The 25,400-nt window shown below is 33.7% G+C and overlaps 2 protein-coding genes across 2 annotated transcripts; one reads left to right on the top strand and one right to left on the bottom strand.

Moving 5' to 3' along the window:
• The first annotated feature begins 5,937 nt into the window (after positions 1 to 5,937).
• LOC107934390 (uncharacterized) lies at positions 5,938 to 7,453 on the top strand. The gene is made up of 2 exons (XM_016866813.2): positions 5,938 to 6,064; positions 6,499 to 7,453. Exon 2 carries the CDS (start codon positions 6,542 to 6,544, stop codon positions 7,241 to 7,243), a length of 702 nt encoding a protein of 233 aa, XP_016722302.2. The 5' UTR covers positions 5,938 to 6,064; positions 6,499 to 6,541; the 3' UTR covers positions 7,244 to 7,453.
• Positions 7,454 to 16,712: 9,259 nt separating this feature from the next.
• On the bottom strand, positions 16,713 to 24,819 carry LOC107934376 (probable LRR receptor-like serine/threonine-protein kinase At3g47570). The gene is made up of 5 exons (XM_041102039.1): positions 24,796 to 24,819; positions 20,931 to 23,559; positions 20,467 to 20,799; positions 17,031 to 17,218; positions 16,713 to 16,775 (listed from the first exon to the last, which is right to left on the bottom strand). Exons 1-5 carry the CDS (start codon positions 24,817 to 24,819, stop codon positions 16,713 to 16,715), a joined length of 3,237 nt encoding a protein of 1,078 aa, XP_040957973.1.
• Positions 24,820 to 25,400: the final 581 nt, after the last annotated feature.

The raw sequence follows: 25,400 nt of genomic DNA, 5'->3' as shown, positions 1-25,400 counted from the left end.
TTGGCCACCTTTGTTTCTTTGATTAGGTAAGAATTTTTAATCCGTTTTTAATAATTTTTATGTTTTTGAGATCGTTGCAACTAGGTCCAGTTAGCCCATACCTTCGATTTTGAAACTGTTAAATATTTTGAATGTTGTAATTGATGAATCTTGTGATTTTTTACGCTAAATGATGAATATGAGATATTAATTGTTATTGAAAAGTACTTTATTAAGTGATTTTCGATGAATTTTTTGATTAGGGACTAAATTGTTGAAATAGTAAAAATACAAGGGCTTGTTGTGAAATTATTGCAAAAATGGGTTGTATTGAATGCCATGAATATTAGAATAGCATGGTTTTGCATTAAAAATGGTTAATTTGCATGTTTTAGGCTCAGGGACTAAATTGAATAAAAGTAAAAATTTAGGGGCAATTTTGTAAAAATTTCAAAAATGTAAAAATTGCATGAAATGAATTTTTTTATTGTATAAATTAATAAATTGAATGAAATTATTAATTTAGATCAAGATTGGGTGGAAAATTGAGGAAAATGGAAAATTAACAAAATGCCCCAAGATCTTGGTATTTCTGCAATTTAGCTAGGTAAGTTCGTACAGTTAAATTTAAAATTTGTATTAATTAGTGATTGGTATTATATATATTCTATTGTTGGAAATGAATTATTGTTTGAATTATAATATTGAATTGGATATTCAGTTTGAATTGAACGCGAGATTTGAATACATTCGTATTTTGGTGTATGACTGAGGTTTGGAGTGGAGATGGTATTAAAGGGAGATATCGACATATTACCCAAGTAAACTAGGGTTCAGCATTTGTTGTGAACTCTCGTGTTTTACTTTCTGTTTGGAGTGATTTGGGTGGATCAACTCTTACGAGCTTTTGTTCAGCTCTCACGAGCTTCTGTTCAGCTCTCACGAGCTTCTGTTGAAGTGTTCTGGTGGACCAGCTCTATGAGATTCTGTTGATAATGTACTCTTATCCGTAAGTCATTCTTCGAATGGGAAATCTCGATTAGGTAATCTGTTTAATGAATTTTGAAAGATTTGTTATTTGTTGAATATTGATTTGAACAGAAATAAATTCAATAGTTGAGATTGTAGATGATGCTTAGGTTTACGCTAAGCTTATGGTTACATTATATCATGTTTAATATTAATGATATACAGTGAAATGGTAAATGACAAAAATGGGAATATACTTATGTTCATGAAAAGCTGGTATGATTCAAAAGGTGAATTTTCTTATAAAATGGTTTATCAGGTGATTGACTCCAAATGAGTTGTATACTTAAATGCACTAACTTGTGTATTAATGATGGTGATTAGGCTTATGTCAAGCTTGAGATCATGATTGATGTTTATGCTTATGTCTGGTATTATACAAATGAAACGGGTAAGAAAAGGTAATGAAACGGTAAGTTCAATATTGAAATGTGATATGTCGAAAAAGGGATTGATAAATTGAATGATGTACTTATATATGAGAAATTATGTATGTTATGGATGAACTTACCTATGATGTGAATAAATATACTAATCAGTGAGTTGATACTGTTATTTAAGTTTATGCTTACTAAATGAAATGGAAAGTAAGTAAATGAAGTAATTCATAGTTCTATGAAAAGGTTAATGATGGTGTATAATGTTTATAAAATCCTATTAAGTTAGGAATGAAATATATATGTGATGTTGATAGACTTACTCATTTATGTAGTTGACAAATTTTGAGGCATTGGTATAGGTTTATATTTAGTTTATAAGGTTCATTGATGAAATGGAATGATATGATTAAAGTTTATACGAGCTTACTAAGCATTCATTGCTTACGTATTTGTTCATCTTTACTTTTCAATTATCGGAAGCTCGATCGGGTTAGAAGCTTATCGGAGCTATATCACACTATCCATTGGTTCTATCAGTACTTTTGGATGTTTTGATTTTGGTTATAATGACATGTATAGGTTATTTTGGCTAAATGTTGGCTTATATGTGTTTTGTTGAGATTAGCCACTTATTTGGCTTATGTTTTGGTATTTTAATATGTGCATAATTTGCCTTATAATGTTGATGTGTGAAATGATTTATGGTTGAATGATGAAAGGTAAAATAGTAGTTGAATATGCATATGAGGTATGTTTTATAACTTAGTGTGATTTGGTACTATGCTATAATAAGTGTATGTATATGATGCTATTAATTAAGTGGTACAATTGGTACTGAATGATAAGTTTTAGTAAATGATTTACATGTTGTGTATTAATGCAATTAGACATAAAAGCTGGTTGATTACTTGGTTACATGGATTATATGGTTAAATATGTTTTTATTTGTCATTTGAGGTGCCTAAGGGCATATTGGTTGTATGTGAATATACTACATGTTTAAGGATTGATTTTACTTGTTTTGGATGTCATAATATGACTTGTTTATATGCACAATGTTAACTGTAGGTACATGCCTTGTTGAGTGAGAAAAATGGCTTGTAAAATAGCCTATTTTTGTCCACACGGGTAGAGACACGGGCGTGTGTCTCAACCGTGTGTGACACACAGCCAGGTGATACGGCTGTGTGTCCCCTGTAGCTTGTAAATGTTTGCAAATTAGTATGTTCACACGGGTGTGTGGCTTGGTCGTGTGACTCAAGTCAATATACTCACACAGGCACGGGCTGGTATACGGCCGTGTGTCTATTCTTTGAATGCCCACACGACCTAAGACACGGGTGTGTCTCATGGTCGTGTGAGTCACACGGCTTGACCACACGGCCGTGTGACCCCTGCAGTGTTGAAAATTTTAAATGTTTCCAAAATTTTTTTTGAGTTTTTGATTTAGTCCCGATTTGTTTCTAATACGTAAATTAGGCCTCAAGGGCTCGTTTAAGGGATAATATGTATGATTTTGATTGATTTTTGACATGAATGCTGTGTGATATGAAATGTTTGCATTTTCTGTCTGTTTGATTTGTAAATTTCAGTAATGTTTCGTAACCCTATTCCGACGACGGATTCGGGTTAGGGATGTTACATATAATCTATTAAAAAGGTAAAATTACATTTTTACTATCGTAAAAATATACAATTTAATTTAGTTCCCTCCCAAAAAAGTTTCCTTGCTTTGCCTTTGTCACTAAGAATGCTAGTATTTCACCATTGGTTAATGTCTTTAGGTCCCCACCTTGGGCATCTACTCAACTAGGGGGAATAATTGGTAAACCGTAAATATTCATGGTTCAAGTATAATGTTGTAGGTATTCAACTCAACCTAGTTCTAGTACACATGTTTCTGCTCCTTCAATTAACGTTATTTGGTTGAAGTACGCATTCAAATCTCCTTTCTTTTTTGGAGGAATAATTTATTTCTGTTGGGCATTGCTTAAGCTTTCTAGTCATTGTAATGATCCCAGATTCAGATATCCATAAATATCATGCCTTAAAGTCTTGTTAATTTGTTATAAACATTCTATGAAAATTAGGGCCTTGCCTTTATTAATCTTCTGCAATTGTTTGTAAAGCAGCTAGTTCTCTACATGTTTAAGGTCAAAGATTGAAGCTTGAGTCTGTTCAGATTTGAAATCAAAAGAAAAGAAAATATTTAAGCTTGAATGATCATGTCTTATTGACCTTGATACATGGTCAAGTTGTTTCACAAAAATTGACTTTCAGAAATTAAATTTTGGACTGTTGATATTTTTGCAGACACTCATTGAAATGGATTTAAGAGAAAAGGTAATTCTTAGAATTGATGGAGGCTTTAAAGCTGGAGGTGATGTTCTAATGGCTACAACAATGGGGTGCTGATGAGTGGGGATTGACACAGCTTTTAGCAGCGGAAATTTCCATGAGTATAAGATAAATGACTATACCGACTATGATCCATCAGTATACGGTTATACAGACGAACCTTTTCCTGACAGTCACCTTTCGTCAGGGTAATACTTTTTCCCGTCGTACAGAGTTTAAGATGCTATACAAACGATTTTTATGTATTTAGCTACAGATGTTGGACCATTAGTAAATGCCAATTTTTTTTTGGTGATACAGATGTAATAAATAATAACAAGACATATGCAATATGTGCGAAATTGAAATAAAAATTTAGTTTAAATTGTGAGTAAAAAGAAATTTAAATAGGTAAATATACTATATTAAGAAAATTAAATGCACTTCCATTGTTCATTATGGTATTGCCATTTTTCTTGAATTAGTATCGAATTGACTTGTGATACCAACTCAATTAGTGACAATATCAATATATACAAACAATGTAGGTGAACCAATTTGTGTAATAAAATCGAAATGCATAAAAATATTAAAATAATACTTTGGTTGAAGAGGTAAAAAATGATTTTATTGATGTTGGTGACTTGGGTTCAAATTTTAATATTTACAATTTTTATTCTTTTTATAAATAAGGAAAAGGCAAAAATATTCTTATAATAATACAACTTATTTAAAATATGTAAGGGTATTTTTAGTAATTTTTTGATTAAATTGATGTACAGTTGACTTGTAATATAAACTCAACCACACACTTAAATAATAGTTTATATTTATATATATATATTATATTTATTAAAAGAAAACGTATGTTTTATTTTTTCTACTAAAACCTTAAAAGTGTGTTTTGATGAAGAATTTTAAATAATATAAAAATATAAAACATTAAATATGAATATTGTTATATTTGTAAAAAAATATAAATAGTTTTAATAAAATAAAAATATATATTGTAATTAAATAAAAATAATTTTTGAAGTTTAAGTTTTTATCTTATAGTAAGACCATGTGTATTAAATAAAATAAAATTAGTAATAATTTTGAAAAACCATCTATTTAGGTGGAATTCGAGCTGTTAAAATTTCATCTTGAAATTATTCAAAAATATTGAAATTCCACAATATATTTGCCCAAGTTAGTTTTAGAATTATGAAAACCTTCGTACAAATAAAATTCTTCCTACAAATTCCTCTTAAAATATATACACCTCCTTTTAATCCTTATTTTTAGAATTAAATTTTTTCTTTCTAATTTTCATATATAAAATAATGCGAAAATTTGGAAGAAGGGTAAGCCAATAGTTAACTAGTCAATTCTTGAGAAAATTGGAAACAAAGAAAATTCTCATAACATAATATAATTTTGAACTTTCCTGGAAATGAAGTAGGTCAAACTCCCACAAATCAATTAATAAAATTAATCCTCAGGTTTACTTGTGAAGCCTTTTGGAAAATTGGAACAAGGGTACGCCAATAGTTAATTAGTAGACGTTAGAGATTGTGTGATTTGAATTTTGCGATTTGTTGAAAAAATAAATACAGTGCTAAAATAAGAGAATTTGTGGGAGCGAAAGGCCGAGGGCCGTAGCCCACTACAGATTCCGTTAAGCATAAAATTGGACTGGGGTTGCAATCTGCCCTCTCAGTACAGACCATATAGCACAAGTTAAATCTGTATATAACTATTCTTTTTCTATTTGACTTTTATTAGAATAGGATTTTTTTAACCTTATGTAGTCGAAACTGCTATTGTATCATTCGTTTTTCAACATTAATAAATTTCTCCTCCACTGCCTGTGATTTTTTTCCCCCGAAAGGGTTTTCACAAAAAATCTATCTATTTTTATTACTTTGCGATCGTTCTATCGCTGTTATCGACATTTATTATAACAATAGAAATTAGAAAAAAAATTCTTATTAACATAATTTACTTTGGAACTTTCTTGGAAATGAAGGAGGGTCAAACTTCGACTAATCAATTAATAAAATTAATCCTCAGGTTTACTTGTAAAGCCTTTTGGAAAATTGGAACAAGTGGAAGCCAATAGTTAATTAGTCAATTCTTGAGAAAATTGGAAACAGACAAAATTCTCATTAACATAATATCATGTTGAGTTTTTTTTTTGAAAATGAAGGAGATCAGGCTTCAAGTAATCAATAAATAAAATTAATCCTCAGGTTTTGTTATAGAGCTATAAATTTACCCCCTAAAAGCCTGCTGCTGAATTACCAAGCTCGGTCTCACACCAATGGATTTACTATAATCTTTAGTCTTGGTTGCTGGTAAGTCTTCATAGCCCTCCCTATTACTTATCTCTATGATTTTACTTGGTTTTTTTTTAATTACCTTGATTAGCTTTGTGGAAATCCAATTCCAATTCCAATCATCTTCTTTAAAACATATAATATTGCTCTAATTTTGTAGGAAAGTTTGTAGTATATGATATTTGATTGCATGTATGTGTGTTTAAGGTGATTGTTAGGTGCAAATTTATGTTTGGAATGAGTATGATTAGGGTGTAAATAAGATATTTGTGTTTGTAAACAATTTGGGTTTGGGTTAAAAGAACCCAGATTCAACACAATTATTATCAAGTCAAGCGCAAACTCAAACAATTTGAATTATCGAGTGACTCGATTTTTTGTGTCTAGTAGTTTCAGAACTTTAAACAAGTCCAATCAAGCGAGTTTGATTGAAGCATGTTTCAATTTTTTAGAAACAGTGAAAGCAAGAGCTGCAAAAGGGCAAACGCAAAAGATATGAAAATCACGGAGATAAACCATTTCAGTCATCACCACAAGCTTAAGCTAAGCTATTCCGGAACGCCATATCAGTGCGACGGATGCAAAGAACTAGGCTTCGGTTCATGTTATCAATGCAATAACGAGAAGTGTGACTTTCATCTTCACGAAAATTGTGGGGTGGCCAAGCCTATCGCCACCCATTCATTCTTCAAAAACATCAACTTCAAGTATGAAAAGAAAGGGAAACAAGGCAAAACTTGTAAAGCATGTGGCAAAGATGTTCAAGGTTTCATGTATAAATCCAAGGAAACATATTTGCATCCTTCTTGTTTGGAGCTCCCAAGCACCTTGAATGGCAATTTCAACGGAAGGTCTTTGAGACTTAACCTTAAGGTGAAGGCCCCAACCAAGTGTTTGATATGTCAAAACAAGGAAATTTCTAAAGGGAAATTGAAAGGGTGGGCTTATATTTCGAGTTGTGGGAAGCACTGTTACCATGTTGGGTGTGTGAATAATTTGAACTTTGAGAATTGGAAAATGGGTTATTTCAATCAATCACAAAGCGGTGGTGTGACAAATGGGTTAGTGTTTATCAATGAAGAAAATAGGGGAAGTTCAAGTGGGAGAAAGGAAAATGAACGGCCATTGATGAGATATGCTTTGAATCTCATAGTCCAAGCTGTTTTAGGGGCTGTTGTTTCTTCCTGGATTAGTTAGACTATTCTCTTTATTGCAGATAATTGAATGCTGGCCAATGTTGTTAAATAATTGCTAATCACATCATTCCTACACCGGCAAACTTTTGTATGTTTCAAGTTGATTAGTATGAAATTTAGAGTTAGATTCCTGTGTTTGTAAACGCTCTCCTCTTTCCCTCATTGTAATATAATTATTGACTTGTATAAATTTATTTTAATGTCGGAACAAGCAATGCGAGTTGATCAAATTTGTTCATAAGCATGACAATTTTCTAGTTGTAGATCAATATTACATTTCAAGAGAAAATAGAAATAACAGAACACATGAAATGAGGCTTAGTCATGTATAAATTCATAGCCAAAAGTTAACTAGTTTGTTCTTGTTTGAAAATCTGTTGATGTGAACATATCCTAACAAAAAACATGGAAATTATTTGACCATCAGTACGGTAGATCAGAACTCATTGATGAGAAAAAGAACATACCTTATATTCAAATTGATTTGACGGTTTTAGAGATCGAAGAAGACAACTATCTAGATTTTGGTTTGCAGATTCATGATGTTCAAGAGAAATGGAAGGAGATCTTTTGATTGATATAGGTGGTGCGAACAGAGAAGGCCATACAAGAACGATTTTAACAGCCCAGTGACTTAACTTTTGAATAGTTTAGTGACTAGTGGCAGATCCCAAAATTTTTTTGGGGAGGGGGTGGAACTAAATTGTATATTTTTATGATAGTAAAAATACAATTTCATCATTTTAATAAGCATGCACCTTTATAGTTTTTAAGGGTTAAATCAAATTTTTATCATTTCTGGAGGAGTCAAAGTACAATTTTGCCATTATTAACTTAAAATTTTATAAATTATAAAAGGCCTAAACTAAAAATTCACTATTTTAGGGGCCATTACGCTTTGCCACTATCTTTTAACTTTTTAAAGTCTAATAATTAAAATATAAATTTATTAATAATTTAATGATCTTACGTGTAATTTATCTTTAATTAAATTCATAAGCTAATTCGCTTTGTGTTAAGTATATCTTTAATTAAATTCATAAGCTAATTCGCTTTGTGTTAAGTAAAAATAAATAAATATTAGGCTAGTATTAATGGATTATTGGTTGGGTTGGGTAATTGAACTTTAGGTTAAAGTAATTAAAATTATATTATATATTATATTATAAATATATTTGAAATAAATTAAAAATGATAATTGCGAGTCAATTAAGTCGGTGAATTCGGCTTTATATATTTTAATAACGGATAATACATCACTCAAATTGACTAAATACTAAGAAAAATTAAAATTTAGAAATATGATTATAATAAATTATTTTTTGAATTTTATAAAACTTTTAATATTTGGTATTTTTTAATTATTTTAAGTTTCAAAAAGTAAAAAAATCTAGAAAAAAATATTTTTCAAATTTTTATTTTTCTTTTCCCCCTCTTTTTGGAAAATTGGGAGTTAATTATAATCTATATTACACAATTCAACTAAGAGCAACCTCCAAATTGAAAAAGAAAGTTTGACTAATAGATATTTGTTTATTTTGAAAATATATCATTATAGAATTAGCATGATATATGCATATAGTATACATATTAAAAATAATTGTTGAAGTTTAATTTTTAATAGTAATTTAAAAAAAACACTTATTTAGATGGAAATTGAAAAATGAATTTGAACTATTAAAATTCTTTTATTAAATTATCTAAATATTTTGATATATTTACTCAAATAAGTAAATTCGATTTTAAAATTTTAAAATTTTTTGATATAAATGAAATTCTCTCTATAAAAATTTCATCCAAACACACCCTAAAAGATATACATCTCCTTTTAAACCTTATTTTCTCCTTTTAAACCTTATTTTTAGAATTTTTTCTAATTTTTCATATATAAAATAATGCGAAAATTGGAAGAAGGGTAAACCAATAGTTGATTAGTCAATTCTTTGGAAAATTGGAAATAGAAAAAAAAATTCATAACATAAGATAAATTTGAACTTTCTTGGAAATGAAGGAGATCAGAATTCAACTAATTAATTAATAAAATTAATCCTCAGGTTTTCTTATAAAGCTTTAAATTTTCCCCTAAAAGCTTGCGGGTGAATTGCCAAGCTCGGTCTCACACCAATGAATTTACTATAATCTTTCATCTTTGTTGCTGGTAAGTCTTCACAGCCCTCCCTATTACTTATCTCCATGATTTTACTTGCTTTTTTTTTTTTAATTTACCTTGGTTAGCTTTGTCGAAATCCAATTCCAATAATCATCTTTAAAACATATGATTCTCTAATTTTGTAGAAAGGTTAGTAATATATGATATTTGATTGCATGTATGTGTTTTCAGGGGTTGTTAGATGCAAATTTATGTTTGATACGAGTATGTTTAGGGTGTAAATGATATATTTGTATTTATAAACTATTCCGATTTGAATTAAAAAATATATGGATTTGTTATAATTATTATTAAGTTAAGTTCAAACTCGAATAATCTGAGTTATCGAATCACTTGAATTTTTATATCTTAATGCTTGAGTTGTTGAAGAACTTAAAACAATTCTAATATTCAAGCTAAGTTTGTTACGGTTCAATCTTTATATTGAATCCAGCTTCAATTTTTTAAATTAATTCTATTTCACTTACGTCTTGGACTTTGCATTACACCCTTAAAAGCATGTTTCAACTTTTTAGAAAAAGTGAAAAACAAGAGCTGCAAAAGGGCAAACGTAAAAGATATGAAAATCACGGAGATAGACCATTTCAGCCATCGCCACAAGCTCGAGCTAAGCTATTCCGAAACGCCATTTCAGTGTGACGGATGCAAAGAACTAGGCTTCGGTTCATCTTATCAATGCAATAACAAGAAATGTGACTTTCATCTTCATGAAAATTGCGGGGTGGCCAAGCCTATCGCCACCCATTCGTTCTTCAAAAACAGCAGCTTCAAGTTCAAAAAGAAAGGGAAACGAGGCAAAACTTGTAAAGCATGTGGCAAAGATGTTCAAGGTTTCATGTATAAATCCAAGGAAGCATATTTGCATCCTTGTTGTTTGACGCTCCCAAGCACCTTGAATGGCAATTTCAACGGAGGGTCATTGAGACTTAACCTTGAGGTGAATGTTGGGAAGAAACCGAACAACCGAAACAAAGCGAAAGCACAACCGGTGTTCTTTCTCTCCCTATAACTCCTGTAAAAAATTATGGCAAGCACAATAGCACAAGATATGTTCTCTAGCAACCTTAATCAACCACAAATCAACTAATGCAACCACAACAAAAATAAATAGAGACACCGATATTTTTACGTGGAAAACCCCTCTAAATTAAGGGTAAAAACCACGGGACTTTAGAGTCCGATAAAGAGCTCCACTATCATCAAATGTTCGGCTACAAGATCACAATATCAAGCCTACAACAAGCATTCAACTCCGACAAGGCTAACAATATGTAATCTTTAGCAAAAGAGAGAAAAATGAGAGAACATCACCAAAAACGTAGCTGCTGAAAAATGGGTATTTCTGACGCTACAAGTCTCGGATGAAAGATCCGACCGTACAAAGTCAAGAACACCTTATCACCTAGCTGCTGTCCAAAAATCAGCTCAATCGAACCACGGATGGACCTTCGATCGAGGAGTTGATCACTGCTGCACCAAGCTTGAAAAAACTGATTTTTTTATTCTCTTTTTCTCCAACGAGCTTTTTTTTTTTTTAATCTCACTCTCTGTTTTTCTCTCTTTTAAATTGAGAATTTGACACTCAATAATAATAGAGAGACAAAACATTATGGCAGAAAATATGGGTTTCCCACATAGTGGGACCCATACCCAACAAATCTCCCCCTCCAACTATGTGGGGAATGCCTCCATACCGGAGGTCAAACAACATGCTTCAAACTTTCCTCTTGGTAAGGCCTTCGTCAACATATCAGCACCATTATCATTAGTGTGTATCTTCTCAAGCTCTAACAGCTTAGCTTCAAGAACATCTCGTATCCAATGGTACCTCACATCAATATGCTTAGATCTAGCATGAAAAGTTGAGTTCTTACCAAGATGAATAGCACTCTGGCTATCACAGTACGGGACATACTTCTCCTGAGTAAAACCAAGCTCATGCACAAACTTCTTCATCCAAAGCATCTCCTTACACGCTTCGGTTGCTGCAATGAACTCTGATTCGGTGGTGGACAATGCAACACACTTTTGCAGTCTCGATTGCCATGCCACAGCTCCCCCTGCATAAGTGATTAAGTAACCTGAAGTAGATCTCATCGAGTCAATGTCTCCGGCCATGTCTGAATCTGTATACCCAACAAGAACAGGTTTCTCATTGCCGAAACAAAGTTTCATGTTGGAAGTGCCACGAAGATATCTCATAATCCACTTCACTGCATTCCAATGCTCTCTGCCTGGATTAGAAAGAAACCGACTAACTGTACCAACGGCATAAGCCAAGTCTGGTCTCGTGCAAACCATTGCGTACATCAAACTACCCACGGCTGAAGAGTAAGGAATTTTCTGCATCTCTTCCTTCTCCTTTTCTGTGGAAGGACTATGCTTAACACTCAATCTAAAGTGCATAGCAAAGGGAGTATTCACCGCTTTAGCTTTGTCCATACTAAACCTTTGAAGTACTTTCTCAATGTACCTCTCTTGTGATAACCATAATTTCTTGGCCTTTCTATCACGTGTCAGTCTTATGCCAAGAATTTGCTTTGCTGGCCCCAAATCCTTCATTGCAAAGGATTTACTCAACTCTTGTTTCAACTTCTCAATTCTAGAAGCATTCTGACCAACAATAAGCATATCATCAACATAGAGCAAAAGAATAATAAAATCATCACCAGAGAATCTCTTAACAAACACACAATGATCAGAAGTAGTTTTCTTGTAGCCTTGCTCCCCCATAACAGACTCAAACTTCTTGTACCATTGCCTTGGAGCTTGCTTCAAACCATACAAGCTCTTCTTCAATCTGCACATATAGTCCTCTTTCCCTTGTGCAACAAAACCCTCTGGCTGCTCCATGTAAAGCTCTTCTTCCAAGTCACCATGAAGAAAAGCAGTTTTCACATCCATTTGTTCAACCTCTAGGTCATAACAAGCTACCAAACTCAGTATAGTTCTGATAGAGGACATCTTCACAACCGGAGAAAATATTTCTTCAAAATCAACCCCTTTTTTTTGAGTATAACCCTTAACGACCAATCTAGCTTTGTATCGTGGAGATGAAGACTTCTCTTCTTGCTTCAACCTGTAAACCCACCGATTATTCAAAGCTCTTTTGCCTTTAGGCAGTTTCACCAATTCAAAAGTATGGTTCTCATGCAAGGATTGAATTTCGTCTTTCATCGCTTCAACCCACTGATCTTTGCATTCACTCTCCATAGCCTCTTCATAACATTCAGGTTCTCCCCCGTCAGTCAAAAGAACATATTCATCAGGAGAATACCTGACAGAAGATCGTCGATCTCTGGAAGACCTTCGAAGTGGAACTGCTGGTGGAGCTATAGGTACTTGTTGTTGATCATTCACAACATCATCCACGGGAGTATCAAAGTCACCTATAGTCTGATGGTCACCACTAACATCACCATGCACATCATCCTGGATAGGATCTGGTGAAGAGTCTAGGGGAACCGGATTCACATCGATCAAGTCACCACTACCTTGTGAATCCACTTTCTCCGTCTTATCAATGTCATCAATGGTCTGATCCTCAATGAAGACAACATCTTTGCTTCTCACGAGTTTCTTCTGAACTGGATCATAGAGTCTATAACCAAACTCACCATCTAGACCATAACCAATAAAAATGCATTGTCGAGCCTTGGCATCCAACTTGGATCTTTCATCCTTTGGAACATGAACAAATGCTTTACAACCGAACACACGTAGGTGATCATATGACACGTCTTTACCAAACCAAACTCTATCTGGCACATCACCTTTCAAAGGAACACTAGGAGACAGATTTATCACATGTGTCACTGTATTCAAAGCTTCAGCCCAAAATGATCTTGGTAACTTTGCATCTGACAACAAACATCTGACTCTCTCAATCAATGTTCGGTTTATTCTTTCAGCTAACCCATTTAACTGTGGAGTCTTTGGTGGTGTTCTCTGATGTCTAATTCCCTGTCGCAGACAATACTCATGAAACGACCCTGTGTACTCGCCACCATTATCAGTACGAATGCACTTCAACTTCTTCCCAGTTTCCCTTTCAACTGATGCTTGAAACTGTTTAAACACCTCAAAGACTTGATTTTTAGACTTCAAAGTGTAAACCCATAGCTTTCTTGAACAATCATCAATGAAAGTCACAAAGTAAAGTGCACCACCATGTGATCTTACTTTTATCGGACCACAAACATCTGAATGGACCAACTCTAGCAACTCTGATTTCCTATGAGGAGGATGGCTTCTAAATGAAACTCTTTTCTGCTTTCCTGCTAGACAATGAGCACAATTCTTCAGTGTAGCATTCTTTAAACCCAAAAGTTGATTCTTCTTCGCTAAACAGCTAAGCCCCTTCTCACTCATGTGACTGAGTCGTTTATGCCACAACTCAGTTAAGTTGTCATTCAGTGTCACATTCACCGTCTCTCGAGAAGTCAAAGCTTGCATCAAGTACAAATTTGAGCTCTTCTTTCCTCGAGCCACAACCAAGGAGCCTTTAGTCAGCTTCCACTGCCCTTCACTGAAAGTGTTACAGAATCCCTCATCATCAAGTTTTCCTGCAGAAATCAAATTCAAACGGACATCCGGTGCATGTCTGACATCCTTGAGAGTTAACTTTGTTCCATTGTTACTTACCAAGCTAACATCTCCCATACCAATAACCGAAACCAAACCATCATTACCCATCTTCAATACCCCAAAATCACCAGGAGTATAAGATGTGAAGAATTCCTTCCTCGATGTGACATGAAGTGATGCACCAGTATCAATCACCCAACTAGTCTCGTCGCATGCTAGGTTGACCAAATTCTCATCACAAATAACTAACAAATCTTCACGAGTAACAGTAGCAACACGCTCGGATTTTTCATCGTCATTCCGATCGTGTTTATCACCACCACCTTTGTTCTCTTTCTTCCACTTGAAGCAATATTTCTTGATATGACCTTTCTTACCACAATGATGACACTCAAGATTCTTGTATCTCGATCTTGACTTGCTTCGGCTTTTATCTCTACCCTTTCCATCTTTGTCTCTGTTTCTCCCCCTGTTCTCGATAACCAACACCTCGGACTGTGATGTAGAACCCTGAGATCTTCTTCTAACCTCTTCATTCAACACACCACTCTTAGCCAAATCCAAAGTAATAATACCCTGTGGGGCAGAATTAATGAGTGAGACTCGAAAGGTCTCCCAAGAGTCTGGTAGAGTAGCAAGCAACCAAAGTCCTAAAATCTCGTCATCAAATTTGACACCCATACCAAGCAACTGATTCATCATACTCTGAAATTCATTAACATGGTCAGCTATAGACATTCCTTCTTTATATTTCAGCGCCATCATTTTCTTCAGCAAAAATAACTTGTTATTGCCCGACCTCGAAGCATACAAGCTTTCAAGCTTCTCCCACAATGTTCGAGCATGTGTCTCCTGATCAATGTGATTGTATACATTTTCTTCAACAAATTGCCAATAAAGCCACACACTTGTTGATGCTCAAATTCCCATTCTTCATCACTTTTCGAATCGGGTTTTTGAGTAGTAAAGACCGGAAGATGCAAAGCCTTCACAAACAACAAGTCCTTCATTTTATTCCGCCAAAGTTGATAATTTGTGCCATTCAACATAATCATCTTGCTCGTATTAATTTCCATAATTGTCTGACACAATAACCAAGCTCTGGTACCAGTTTGTTGGGAAGAAACCGAACAACCGAAACAAAGCGAAAGCACAACCGGTGTTCTTTCTCTCCCTATAACTCCTGTAAAAAATTATGGCAAGCACAATAGCACAAGATATGTTCTCTAGCAACCTTAATCAACCACAAATCAACTAATGCAACCACAACAAAAATAAATAGAGACACCGATATTTTTACGTGGAAAACCCCTCTAAATTAAGGGTAAAAACCACGGGACTTTAGAGTCCGATAAAGAGCTCCACTATCATCAAATGTTCGGCTACAAGATCACAATATCAAGCCTACAACAAGCATTCAACTCCGACAAGGCTAACAATATGTAATCTTTAGCAAAAGAGAGAAAAATGAGAGAACATCACCAAAAACGTAGCTGCTGAAAAATGGGTATTTCCGACGCTACAAGTCTCGGATGAAAGATCCGACCGTACAAAGTCAAGAACACCTTATCACCTAGCTGCTGTCCAAAAATCAGCTCAATCGAACGACGGATGGACCTTCGATCGAGGAGTTGATCACTGCTGCACCAAGCTTGAAAAAACTGATTTTTTTTATTCTCTTTTTCTCCAACGAGCTTTTTTTTTTTAATCTCACTCTCTGTTTTTCTCTCTTTTAAATTGAGAATTTGACACTCAATAATAATAGAGAGACAAAACATTATGGCAGAAAATATGGGTTTCCCACATAGTGGGACCCATACCCAACAGTGAAGGCCTCAACCAAGTGTTTGATATGTCAAAACAAGGAAATTTATAAAGGGAAATTGAAAGGATGGGCCTATATTTCGAGTTGTGGGAAACATTGTTACCATGTTGGGTGTGTGAATAATATGAACATTGAGAATTGGAAAATGGGTTATTTCAATCAATCACAAAGTGGTGGTGTGGCAAAGGAGTTAGTGTTTATCAAAGAAGAAAATGGGGAAAGTTCAAATGGGAGAAAGGAAAATGAAGGATCACTGGTGAAGTATGCTTTGGATCTCGTAGTCCAAGCTGTTTTAGGGGGTGCTGTTGCTTCTTTGCTTGGCATTTAGATTTTCTCTCTATTGCAAAGAATTGAATGCTGGTCAATGTTTGATTTTTATAATTTTTTTACTCATTAATATTGTTAAATAATTGCTAATCATATCACTGACTCGATTGATTAGCATGAGATGTAGGATTCGATCATTGTGATTGTAAACTCTTTCTCTTCTCCCATTGCAACGTAAGTATCAATTTTGGTCGACAATTTTATAGTTGAAATGAAATAGTAAGAATATCTAAACTTATTAGTTCTACTTCTCCATCATAGTTTTCTTGTGTTTAAATTATTGTAGACAATAGTATATTTCAAGAGAAAACTGACATAACAAGACACTTGGAATGAGGCTTAATCATGTATAAATTTAGAAATTCAGAAGCTAACTAGTTTGTTCTTGTCTGAAAATCTATTGATTGTGAACATATCCTAACTGTACAGGCCCAAAGACAAATAAAAACAAAAGTCAAAATTCTTCATTATAGTCCATTACAAACCCAATAGCCCAAAATCTAACCAAACCCCAGCCCACTATCCTAACATTTCAAAAAAAACCCCTAGCTCTAACCCTCTTCAGCTGCCGCCGCCGCCGCACCCTTCCCACACTCGCCACCGCCGCCACGTCAACTTCCGTACCTGCGAGCAAGACAAAAAAAAAGGACAACAACAGCAAAGAAATAGTGTATGGCAAAAACAGAAACAGAAAAAGAAAAAGAAAATAATGTTGTATTTTCGGCTATAAAAGCCACGAAACCACCATGTATTCTTTTTACATACACACGAAATCAAAAACTAGAGCAAAAGGTTGTCTTTTTATTTTTTATTTTTCTGCTCTTATTTCTACTAGCTTTTTTAAAAGAAAATAAACAGTAAAGAGGGTCGAAATCTTACCTTTTCCGGTGTTTGCGCCTCCGTAAGCGGAGGAGGTCCGTCGATTCCGATGAAAATCGGCCATTTTCGGGTTCGGGGAGTCGAAAAGCCAAAAAATAGCTTTTTCCAATTTTTCGGCAACCGTGTACGGCGGCGAAGTCGCCGGCGATCAGCAGCCGTCACGGTGGTTTGGCGGCCGGAGCCATGGCCTGAAGGGAAAACTAAGAGAGAGGGGAGAGAGTGATTTGAGTTTTATTTTTTTAAAAGAGGAGGAGAAATTAAATTTAAAAAAAAAAGATTGGTTTTCATAAAGGATTGAAACGGCCCAGTGGCAAAAACGACGTCGTTTCACCCTAGTATCGGCCTGTTGACCCGACCCGCCAAGGAGAATCCGCGTGTTTTTTATTAATGGGAAATTTCTAATTTTAGTCCTTCTGTTATTTCTAAATTTTTAATACAGTTTCTTTTTATTTTCAATTTTCACTCTATGATTTTTCTTTTATTTCAGTTCGGCCCCGTGTAAAGTGCTGTGTTTTGGATGGCGGGAATATTTCCCCTTTTGGTCCCTCTATGTTATTCCATTTTTTCAGTTTGGTCCTTTACCTCATTTTTTATTCCAATTTATGCCCCATAAATTCCATTTGAGTTTTAATCTAGTGCTTTTTGTGTTTATTCATTTATTTTATTATAATTTAGGTTCTAAATTTCATTTTAATTCCAATTTAATCCTTATTCGTTTAGTTTCAAGCTTTTTTTTGTGTTGTTCTGTTTTATTTATTTATTTATGTATATTTTCATTTATCTATTTCTTTACTTTTCTTGTATTTAGAATTTATATTGTTATTTATTCCTTTGTTTATACATTTCATTATTATTATTATTATTATTATTAGTGTTCAATTCACTTTTATTATTTTTAATATTAGAATAGTAGTTAATATGATTATCGTTATTATTAATTGGTGTTGTTATTATAACTTCATCATTACTATTGTTGTATTCCATTATTTATTGTTTACCTTTTAAATATTCTACTCATATAGTTATTTTACATTATTTCATCATTATTGTACTATACATTATGATTAAAAAAAATTTGTTCACTTTCACACGATGTTCGAATAAATTAAACATGTAACTTGTTAACCATTACATTAATTCTTACTCAATTTCAAAAAAGAAAATTTTCAAAATAAGGTAATGTTCCGTTTTTTGGAGATTCGAGAAATTGTACTCTAATTTACGGGGTTTCGATTTTCCTGTTGAACCTAAACAACCGAATATCCTTTTTGAGATTAAAATACATAAGTTTTTAAATAAAAATTTAATTAAAAGGCAAGCTTCTTCTCGAGAGTTCAAATGTCATGTTCTAACTTACGGGATGTGACATTTTGTTACCTCGAGACGAGAGGGCCTTTGATGCTCCTTTCAATTTATTCAAGTATTTTATTAACATTAATAAAAAAGGATCGTATTTTAAATTCTTTCTAAGTTTTCAACTTTTGATATTAAGACATTAATTAATCAATTAGGTACCAATTTTGGACGTGACGAGGGTGCTAATCCTTCCTCGCACGTAACCGACTCCCGAATCTGTTTTTCTCGAATTTCGTAGACCAAAATCATTGTTTTAGTAAAATCGAAACGTTTTATTAAAACGATTAAATTGCAAGGTGATCCGATCACACCTCAAAAAATGTTGGTGGCGACTCCCGTTTTAATTTTCATTTTTAAATAAAAAGTCGACCCCTTTTTTATTTAAAAAAATGGTACCTCATTTTGACATATAGGGATCAATTTTGAACAGTAGAAATTGATAAAATTTTTAATAGAAGAACCTATTTGTTCTTTGATCTAATGTATAAAAACTAATTTTCAAGGAGCAAAATATAATACGACTCTTAATACAAAGACCTACATAATATTTTACCTCGATATTCAAGAATGTTAAATATGATATATATATCCGTATTAGATTTGTATATTTTCATTTCATAATTAAATTACATTAATTTTCATGGTTCTAACTTGTCAAGTAATTTCTTATAATGGTTTTATGAACTTAGCCAAAGTTGGTTTGCTTGTTTCTATAAAATTTTAACACGCTTTGTTCAGACCATGTGCCAATTAACAACTTTTTTTAATTTTATTTTCATCAATCGCATAATTTTTGTGGATGGTTTGAACTCCAAAATACATTAAAAGATGGAAATTATTACTAGGAAATCTAGTTTTGTTGATGTTGAAACAATGTGACAAAGTCCTGTTGTTCGAGAGAAAGCATTGTAACTTATGTCTTAAAAAAATAAATAAATTAGCTCTATACATTAAATTAAAAGATGATAAAATAATCGGACAATTCCTCATGATGTGTCACGTATATCTCATGATAATACACAAGAAGTAACTTTTAACAATAAAAATAAATAAATTTTTTAATAAAAAGACCAATTTACTTTTTAATTTAATATATAAAGACTAATTTACTCATTTTTTAAGTAAAATAGACAAAATGCGAATTATAAACCTTTCTCGAATGTACTCCTGTCTAACTTTTTTTAGTATAAAAAAGATTATAATTTCAAAAATATGAAGTTGTCATGAACAGCCAATGATTAACATCTTCAATACCATGACTGATACAATAAGATGCAAAGTCAAAATCCAACATTGTTATTTAAAGTCTGACTTCATCACAATCTACTAGCTTATGAGTTAAGATGCAAAGACAAAATCCAACATTGTTATTTATAGTCTGACTTCATCACAATCTAGTAGCTTATGAGTTATGATGCCAAGAAAAAAACGAAGTATTGTACAAATTACACTGAAAATTATTGGTAGATAACAGGAAAAAGAACTCCATTAATTTTCTTCTATCTTCTTGGAGAACATCAAGCACTTTATCGGACTTAAGCCTCTTTGAAGTTCATCCATACTACACCTTAGATACCTGCAACTGGATTTATTTAAGCACATCATATCATCAGAACAGTAGGAATTTGTTTATAGGTGAGATTGGTTAAGTGAAAAAGTGGAGGGGTGGACCGAGTGGAAAAGTGAAAAATTTTTTAAGTATAATTAGTACGGAAGAAAAATGAGAGGAAAGAAAATGAAGGAGATAATATTTTTTTATCTTAATACATAAAAATCAATCCTTCAAAGTTGCAATAATGAGAAAAAAAATGAGAGAGATGTATTTGTTAATTTAAAATTATATATTTTTAAATATTTTACTCCAAACACACTTATGAGAAAATTTATATTTTTTATTTTTTCAATTTCCTTTCAACTTTATCAAACAAAACTTAAGTGACGAAACAAATGAGTATTTCACTAAGATAGAAGACACTATTACCTGCTGACTGAGTAGCATACAAAGTTCAAACACCACGACGTAACCGAGTTGGACGAAGAAACTTCTCTCTAATCGAACAAAGCTTGGTGATAACATTACTCATGTCCATCCTCTCACTCGGTGATTCGGTAGAACAAGTGAGTCCTATTTCGAATATTGCAATTAAGCACTGAAGACGTATGTCATTTCCTAAGTTGTTTTCATTAAGAGTGATGTCCGGAACTATTCCTCCTCTGACACTTTCTTGAAGAAGAATGGGATCTATAATCTCAACCACTCGATCGGGCAAAGCTGTTTTGACAAAGTTGTGAAGACTTAAACCTTCTGTAAACCTTTCATTCGTTGGCCTTTTCCCTGTTAACATCTCTAACAAGAGGATGCCATAGCTATACACATCGCCATTTGTTGACAATTCACTTCCCATGCCGTATTCTATAATTAATTCGTCACAAAATAGACATATAAATAATTGTAGTGTAAAACCTCTAAATATATAACAAGACTGCTTTTAGATCGATTTTTTTTCTTTTAAATAATTAAAGAAATGAAAAAAGTGAACATACCAGGTGGAGCATAGCCGATAGTTCCTCTTAATCCAACGAAGCTTGATTCATTAGTAGAAAAGTTAGACTTATCTCCAGAAAGGATTTTTGCTAAGCCGAAGTCACTTATATGACCAACCATTTCCCCATCGAGTAAAACATTGCTTGGCTTGAGGTCACAATGAATGATCGGCGTCTCACAACGATGGTGCAGATATTCCAGTGCATGAGCAACATCTACGGCCACATTAACTCTTTGAATGAAGTTTAGGTTTCTCATCGTCTCTGGTTCATTCATGCCAACAGATGAATGTAGCCAATCCTCCAAGCTTCCATTTTCCATGAACTCATAAATCAATGTTTTAAAATCATTGCCTTGATAATCGATACCTGAAATGGCTGTTAATACCTTGACAAGATTACGATGTCGAATGCTCTTCAAAGCCTCGCATTCAACCAAGAAACTCCTGGAAGCTCTATGATTCAGAAGATTAAGCACCTTTACTGCAATAACTGCTCCATTCGCTTCAAGAATTCCCTTGTATACATATCCGAAACTTCCCGATCCAACCAAATTCTGCGAGGAGAATCCGTTAGTAGCCCTTAGGATGCTTTGGTATGATAACTGTAAAAGGGAATTTTCTACATGAGTTGTCGTTGGCTTCTGCTCTTTTCTTTTTCTAAACCAGATGATGAGGAAAATAGAGAATACTAAAGTCACTCCTGAAATCACAACAATTATTGTGATATTCAATCCAAGGGATGTGTTTGCTGATGTTTTGGAGTTACATCTTGACAAGTGTAACTCAGGGATGCCTCCACAAAGCTTACTATTTCCCTCAACAAATGTAGCACTTGCATTCTTAAATACTCCTTCACTTGGTATTAGTCGCTCAAAATCATTGAAAGAGATATTTAGATACTTTAATGCCCCAAATCGCACAAGAAATTCTGGAATCCCACCGGAAAGATTATTGTCAGATAAGTCCAATGCCTCAAGACCTCTCAATGAACTCAAAGATGATGGAATGGGTCCTTCAAACAAATTGCCTTCCAAGAACAACTTCCCTAGACTTACACAACTACCTAGGTTTTTTGGAAGCAAACCAGATAACCTGTTGTGAGAAACATCCAATATACCTAGATTTTTCAGTTTTTCTACCTCAACAGCAAGCTCACCAGTCAAAGAGTTTGACGATAAGCTTAGTACAATGGACAAGGATGATAGTCCTAGTATTTCGGAGGGTATTGGTCCACTAAGATTATTATGAGAAAGATCCATTAGAATCAAATTTTTGCAATTACCTAGACCTGAAGGAATGCTGCCCTGAAGATTGTTAAAACTTAAATCAAGTTCGGTTAACTCTATTAAATTTCCAATGGAGTGGGGAATTGTCCCAGAGAGAGAATTATTGAGAGCGGAAAATTCTTTTAGCTTTTGAAGCCTCCCAATATTAAAGGGAATGGGACCTGATAGTTGATTTACTGAGATGGAAAGCACCTCCAAATTGATGAAATTTCCTATCGAATCCGGGATTCTTCCCCAAATGTTGTTCCCACCCATTCCTAAACCCCGAAGGTTGCTAGAAAAATTGCTAATGCATTTCGGAAATTCCCCTCCAAATTTATTTTTGCCTATAGCTAGATATTCTAGTTTGGTATTGTTGACTAAAGTGCAAAGAAAGTTCAAGTCACCTTCTCTCCCCTGTCCTAAATGGTTTTCTCCTAGTTCAAGGTTAAACAGTTTATCTAGCTTTTCTAATGAAGGCACATTTCCGTTGAACCTGTTTCCATTAAATTGAAGTACATTAAGATTTGTGGCATTGGATACTGAAATTGGAATTTGTCCATAGATTTGGTTATCCGCTACAGAAAAGAACTCAACATGAGGCATATTGATTTCTAAATCAGAATGAAGAGTACCTTGAATCTTGTTTACACCAATATCAAAGGCTCTAATATTGGAGAGATTGAACATTGCGACAGGAACAATACCAGAAATTGCATTTTCGAAAACGGTGAAAAGTGAAAGATTTCTCAGTTGTCCAAGAGCTTCAGGTATAATCCCACTTAATGCATTTTCCGACAAGCGAAGTTCCTCCAGGGATGACAAGTTCCCCAATGAAGATGGGATATTCCCTTTCAAACTGTTGCGGGAAAAACCCAATTCTTTCAGGTTTGAAAAGAGACCCAGCACAGAAGGTATTTCTCCCGTTAGCTGGTTGCCGCTCATATAAACAAATATAAGCTTGGAACAAGCAGATAAATTAGAAGGAATTTCACCACTGACGGAGTTATTGGTGAGGTCTAATGCTTCCAGTCTTCTTAAACCACCGATTTCTTGAGGAATTTGGTTGTAGAAGCTGTTGCCCACAAGATCCAACTCCCTGAGGAAGCTCAAATTTCCAATGTAGGGTGACAATGATCCAGAGAGTTTGAGGATTCGAAGTTTCAGCTTGGTGACTCTTCGATGCTTGCGACCGCATGTCACACCGATCCATTGACAGTGGTGAATGGAGCTATTCCAGGACTCCATAATGTTGAGCTGATCACCAGTTATCTTGGCTTTGAACTGGAGTAAAGCCCGTCGATCAGCGTCATTTCCTTTAACTACAGGGCTTCTTGTTGCTAAACTAAGCAAGTTAAGACCCTGCAAGTTGAAGAATGAGAGAAGAATCACAAGGAAAAAAGAGCTGGAGGGTTGAAAATATTTTTTTGAAGGCTCCATCAACTTGAAACAATTTGTTAATTGATAAGATTGATTCGTATTTGAGAGTTTGTGGCTATTCGTATTTGAGAGTTTGTGGCTCATCATCAAGAACTAGAGTGCAATATATAAGTAGTTTTCCAACTATGGAATTTCAGTGGCAAAGAATTTGGGATTCCTTAAATGTGCAAAATGTGCAGATTGACTGTTTCAAATCATCTGATTATATGATTAAGCAAGCCGGTCCAGTCCAGTTCATCAATCATCAACCCTCTTTCTTCCATCAACTAATCAATCAACCTATAACACCTCAAAGCCTGACCCAAATGTTTCGACCGAATTTTGAAGGTCACATTAATCACCGAAATGATTCAAACCAAAACGATATCAAATTTCTTTTTTTTTTCGAAAACCTCTTTCGCTCGAACTTAACAAAATTCTGTAAAAGACTTAATTACTTAGGTTTTGGAAACGGTTATCTAAAAGTTGTTGGAATCAAGTTAAAACCATATCAATTTGTCCTTAATCAGTGTGCAGACATTTTAGATTTAGCAAATTGTTACTTGAAATTAAAAAGAAAAAAACAATATTGCAGCGGAAAAACGGTCATTTTACAATAAAGCAAAATTCATAAAATTGTCACTTAAAATTAGGTCGATTATTAAAAAAAGGAAAACAGTTCAGTTGGGAAAAGCCAATGTATGAAAACACCATTTTAATCGAGTCCAAAGTTCAAAACTCATATCATAGTCCATATAATTTAATTACAAACCGAATGAAAATATCTTATTAAAACTTAATAAAAATTTATTAAACCAAACTCAGAATGAATAACGAGACCTCCGGTTAGTTGAATCTAACACCTAATTTCACGGATTACCTAAGAGAGAAAAAAATTAAGGGGATGAGCTACGAATCTCAGCATAAATCCAAAACAAAAGTAACCAAGTAGAGTAGAACAATTGGTCATACATACAAGTACCAAAGTCAAATCATACTCAGAGATGACATAAATTTGAGTTATCATATCACTTAACAGATATACGAAACGTTTTCGTGGGAAGTTGCTCAAACATACAATAACCAAGATCAAATCATAATTAGATATCACATCAGAGTAGAGCACCAAAATGCTTTAACATTAACAGATATGCAAATTTTATCCATATGTAACAGGACCCAAGGCTCCACCTGTCCAGCCATTACACACCAACTCCATCATCCATCACACACCAATAAGGGTATATATAACGACCCGATAATCAGAGGTGACGGAAAGTGAAGTTTGGGATTTTGTTCCCATAAAAAGAACTCGTAAATATTTTTATTAAATGTTTACTAAGTTAGTTTAGTAGCGAAGTAAATGTTGGATAAATAATTTTCATGAAATTGAGATTTATTAAGGTATAGGGATTAAATCGCGTAAGGGTAAAACGTTGAATTTATAAATTGAAATAAATAAAAGGGACTAAAGTAGAAATTATACCATTAATTAAAATGGTTGGGAGGTGGACGGTCATGGTTTAATGATATATATGCATGAGTATATTATATAGATGTTTTATTTATAAGTTAAATAATAAGAATATTAGATAGTGGAAATGAACAACCAAAAGCATTTCTTTCTTTTTTATTTTTACTTGCAAAATTGGTTTGAGAAAGGAGAAAAGAAGAGACCCACGACACTAAGAGTTTTAAACATTCAAACTTCAATTGCAAACGTAATTTCAGAATTCTCGAGTAAGAAGGGGAAAGACAATGTCGACATCGAGTAGCTCAGAATA

This window comes from Gossypium hirsutum, chromosome D10 (assembly GCF_007990345.1).
Source record: "Gossypium hirsutum isolate 1008001.06 chromosome D10, Gossypium_hirsutum_v2.1, whole genome shotgun sequence".
Taxonomy (NCBI): Eukaryota; Viridiplantae; Streptophyta; class Magnoliopsida; order Malvales; family Malvaceae; genus Gossypium; species Gossypium hirsutum.
Note: the sequence above shows the minus strand (reverse complement) of the source record. Positions and strands in the feature narration are given on the sequence as shown.

Coding starts and splice junctions, on each gene's coding strand:
- LOC107934376 (XM_041102039.1), bottom strand. CDS start 24,819: ATGGCTGGACAGGTGGAGCCTTGG. Junction 23,560..24,795: donor CTGGACAGGTGGAGCCTTGG/GTCCTGTTACAT, acceptor TTCAACTTGCAG/GGTCTTAACTTGCTTAGTTT. Junction 20,800..20,930: donor TATCGGCTATGCTCCACCTG/GTATGTTCACTT, acceptor AATTAATTATAG/AATACGGCATGGGAAGTGAA.
- LOC107934390 (XM_016866813.2), top strand. CDS start 6,542: ATGAAAATCACGGAGATAAACCATTTCAGTCATCACCACAAGCTTAAG.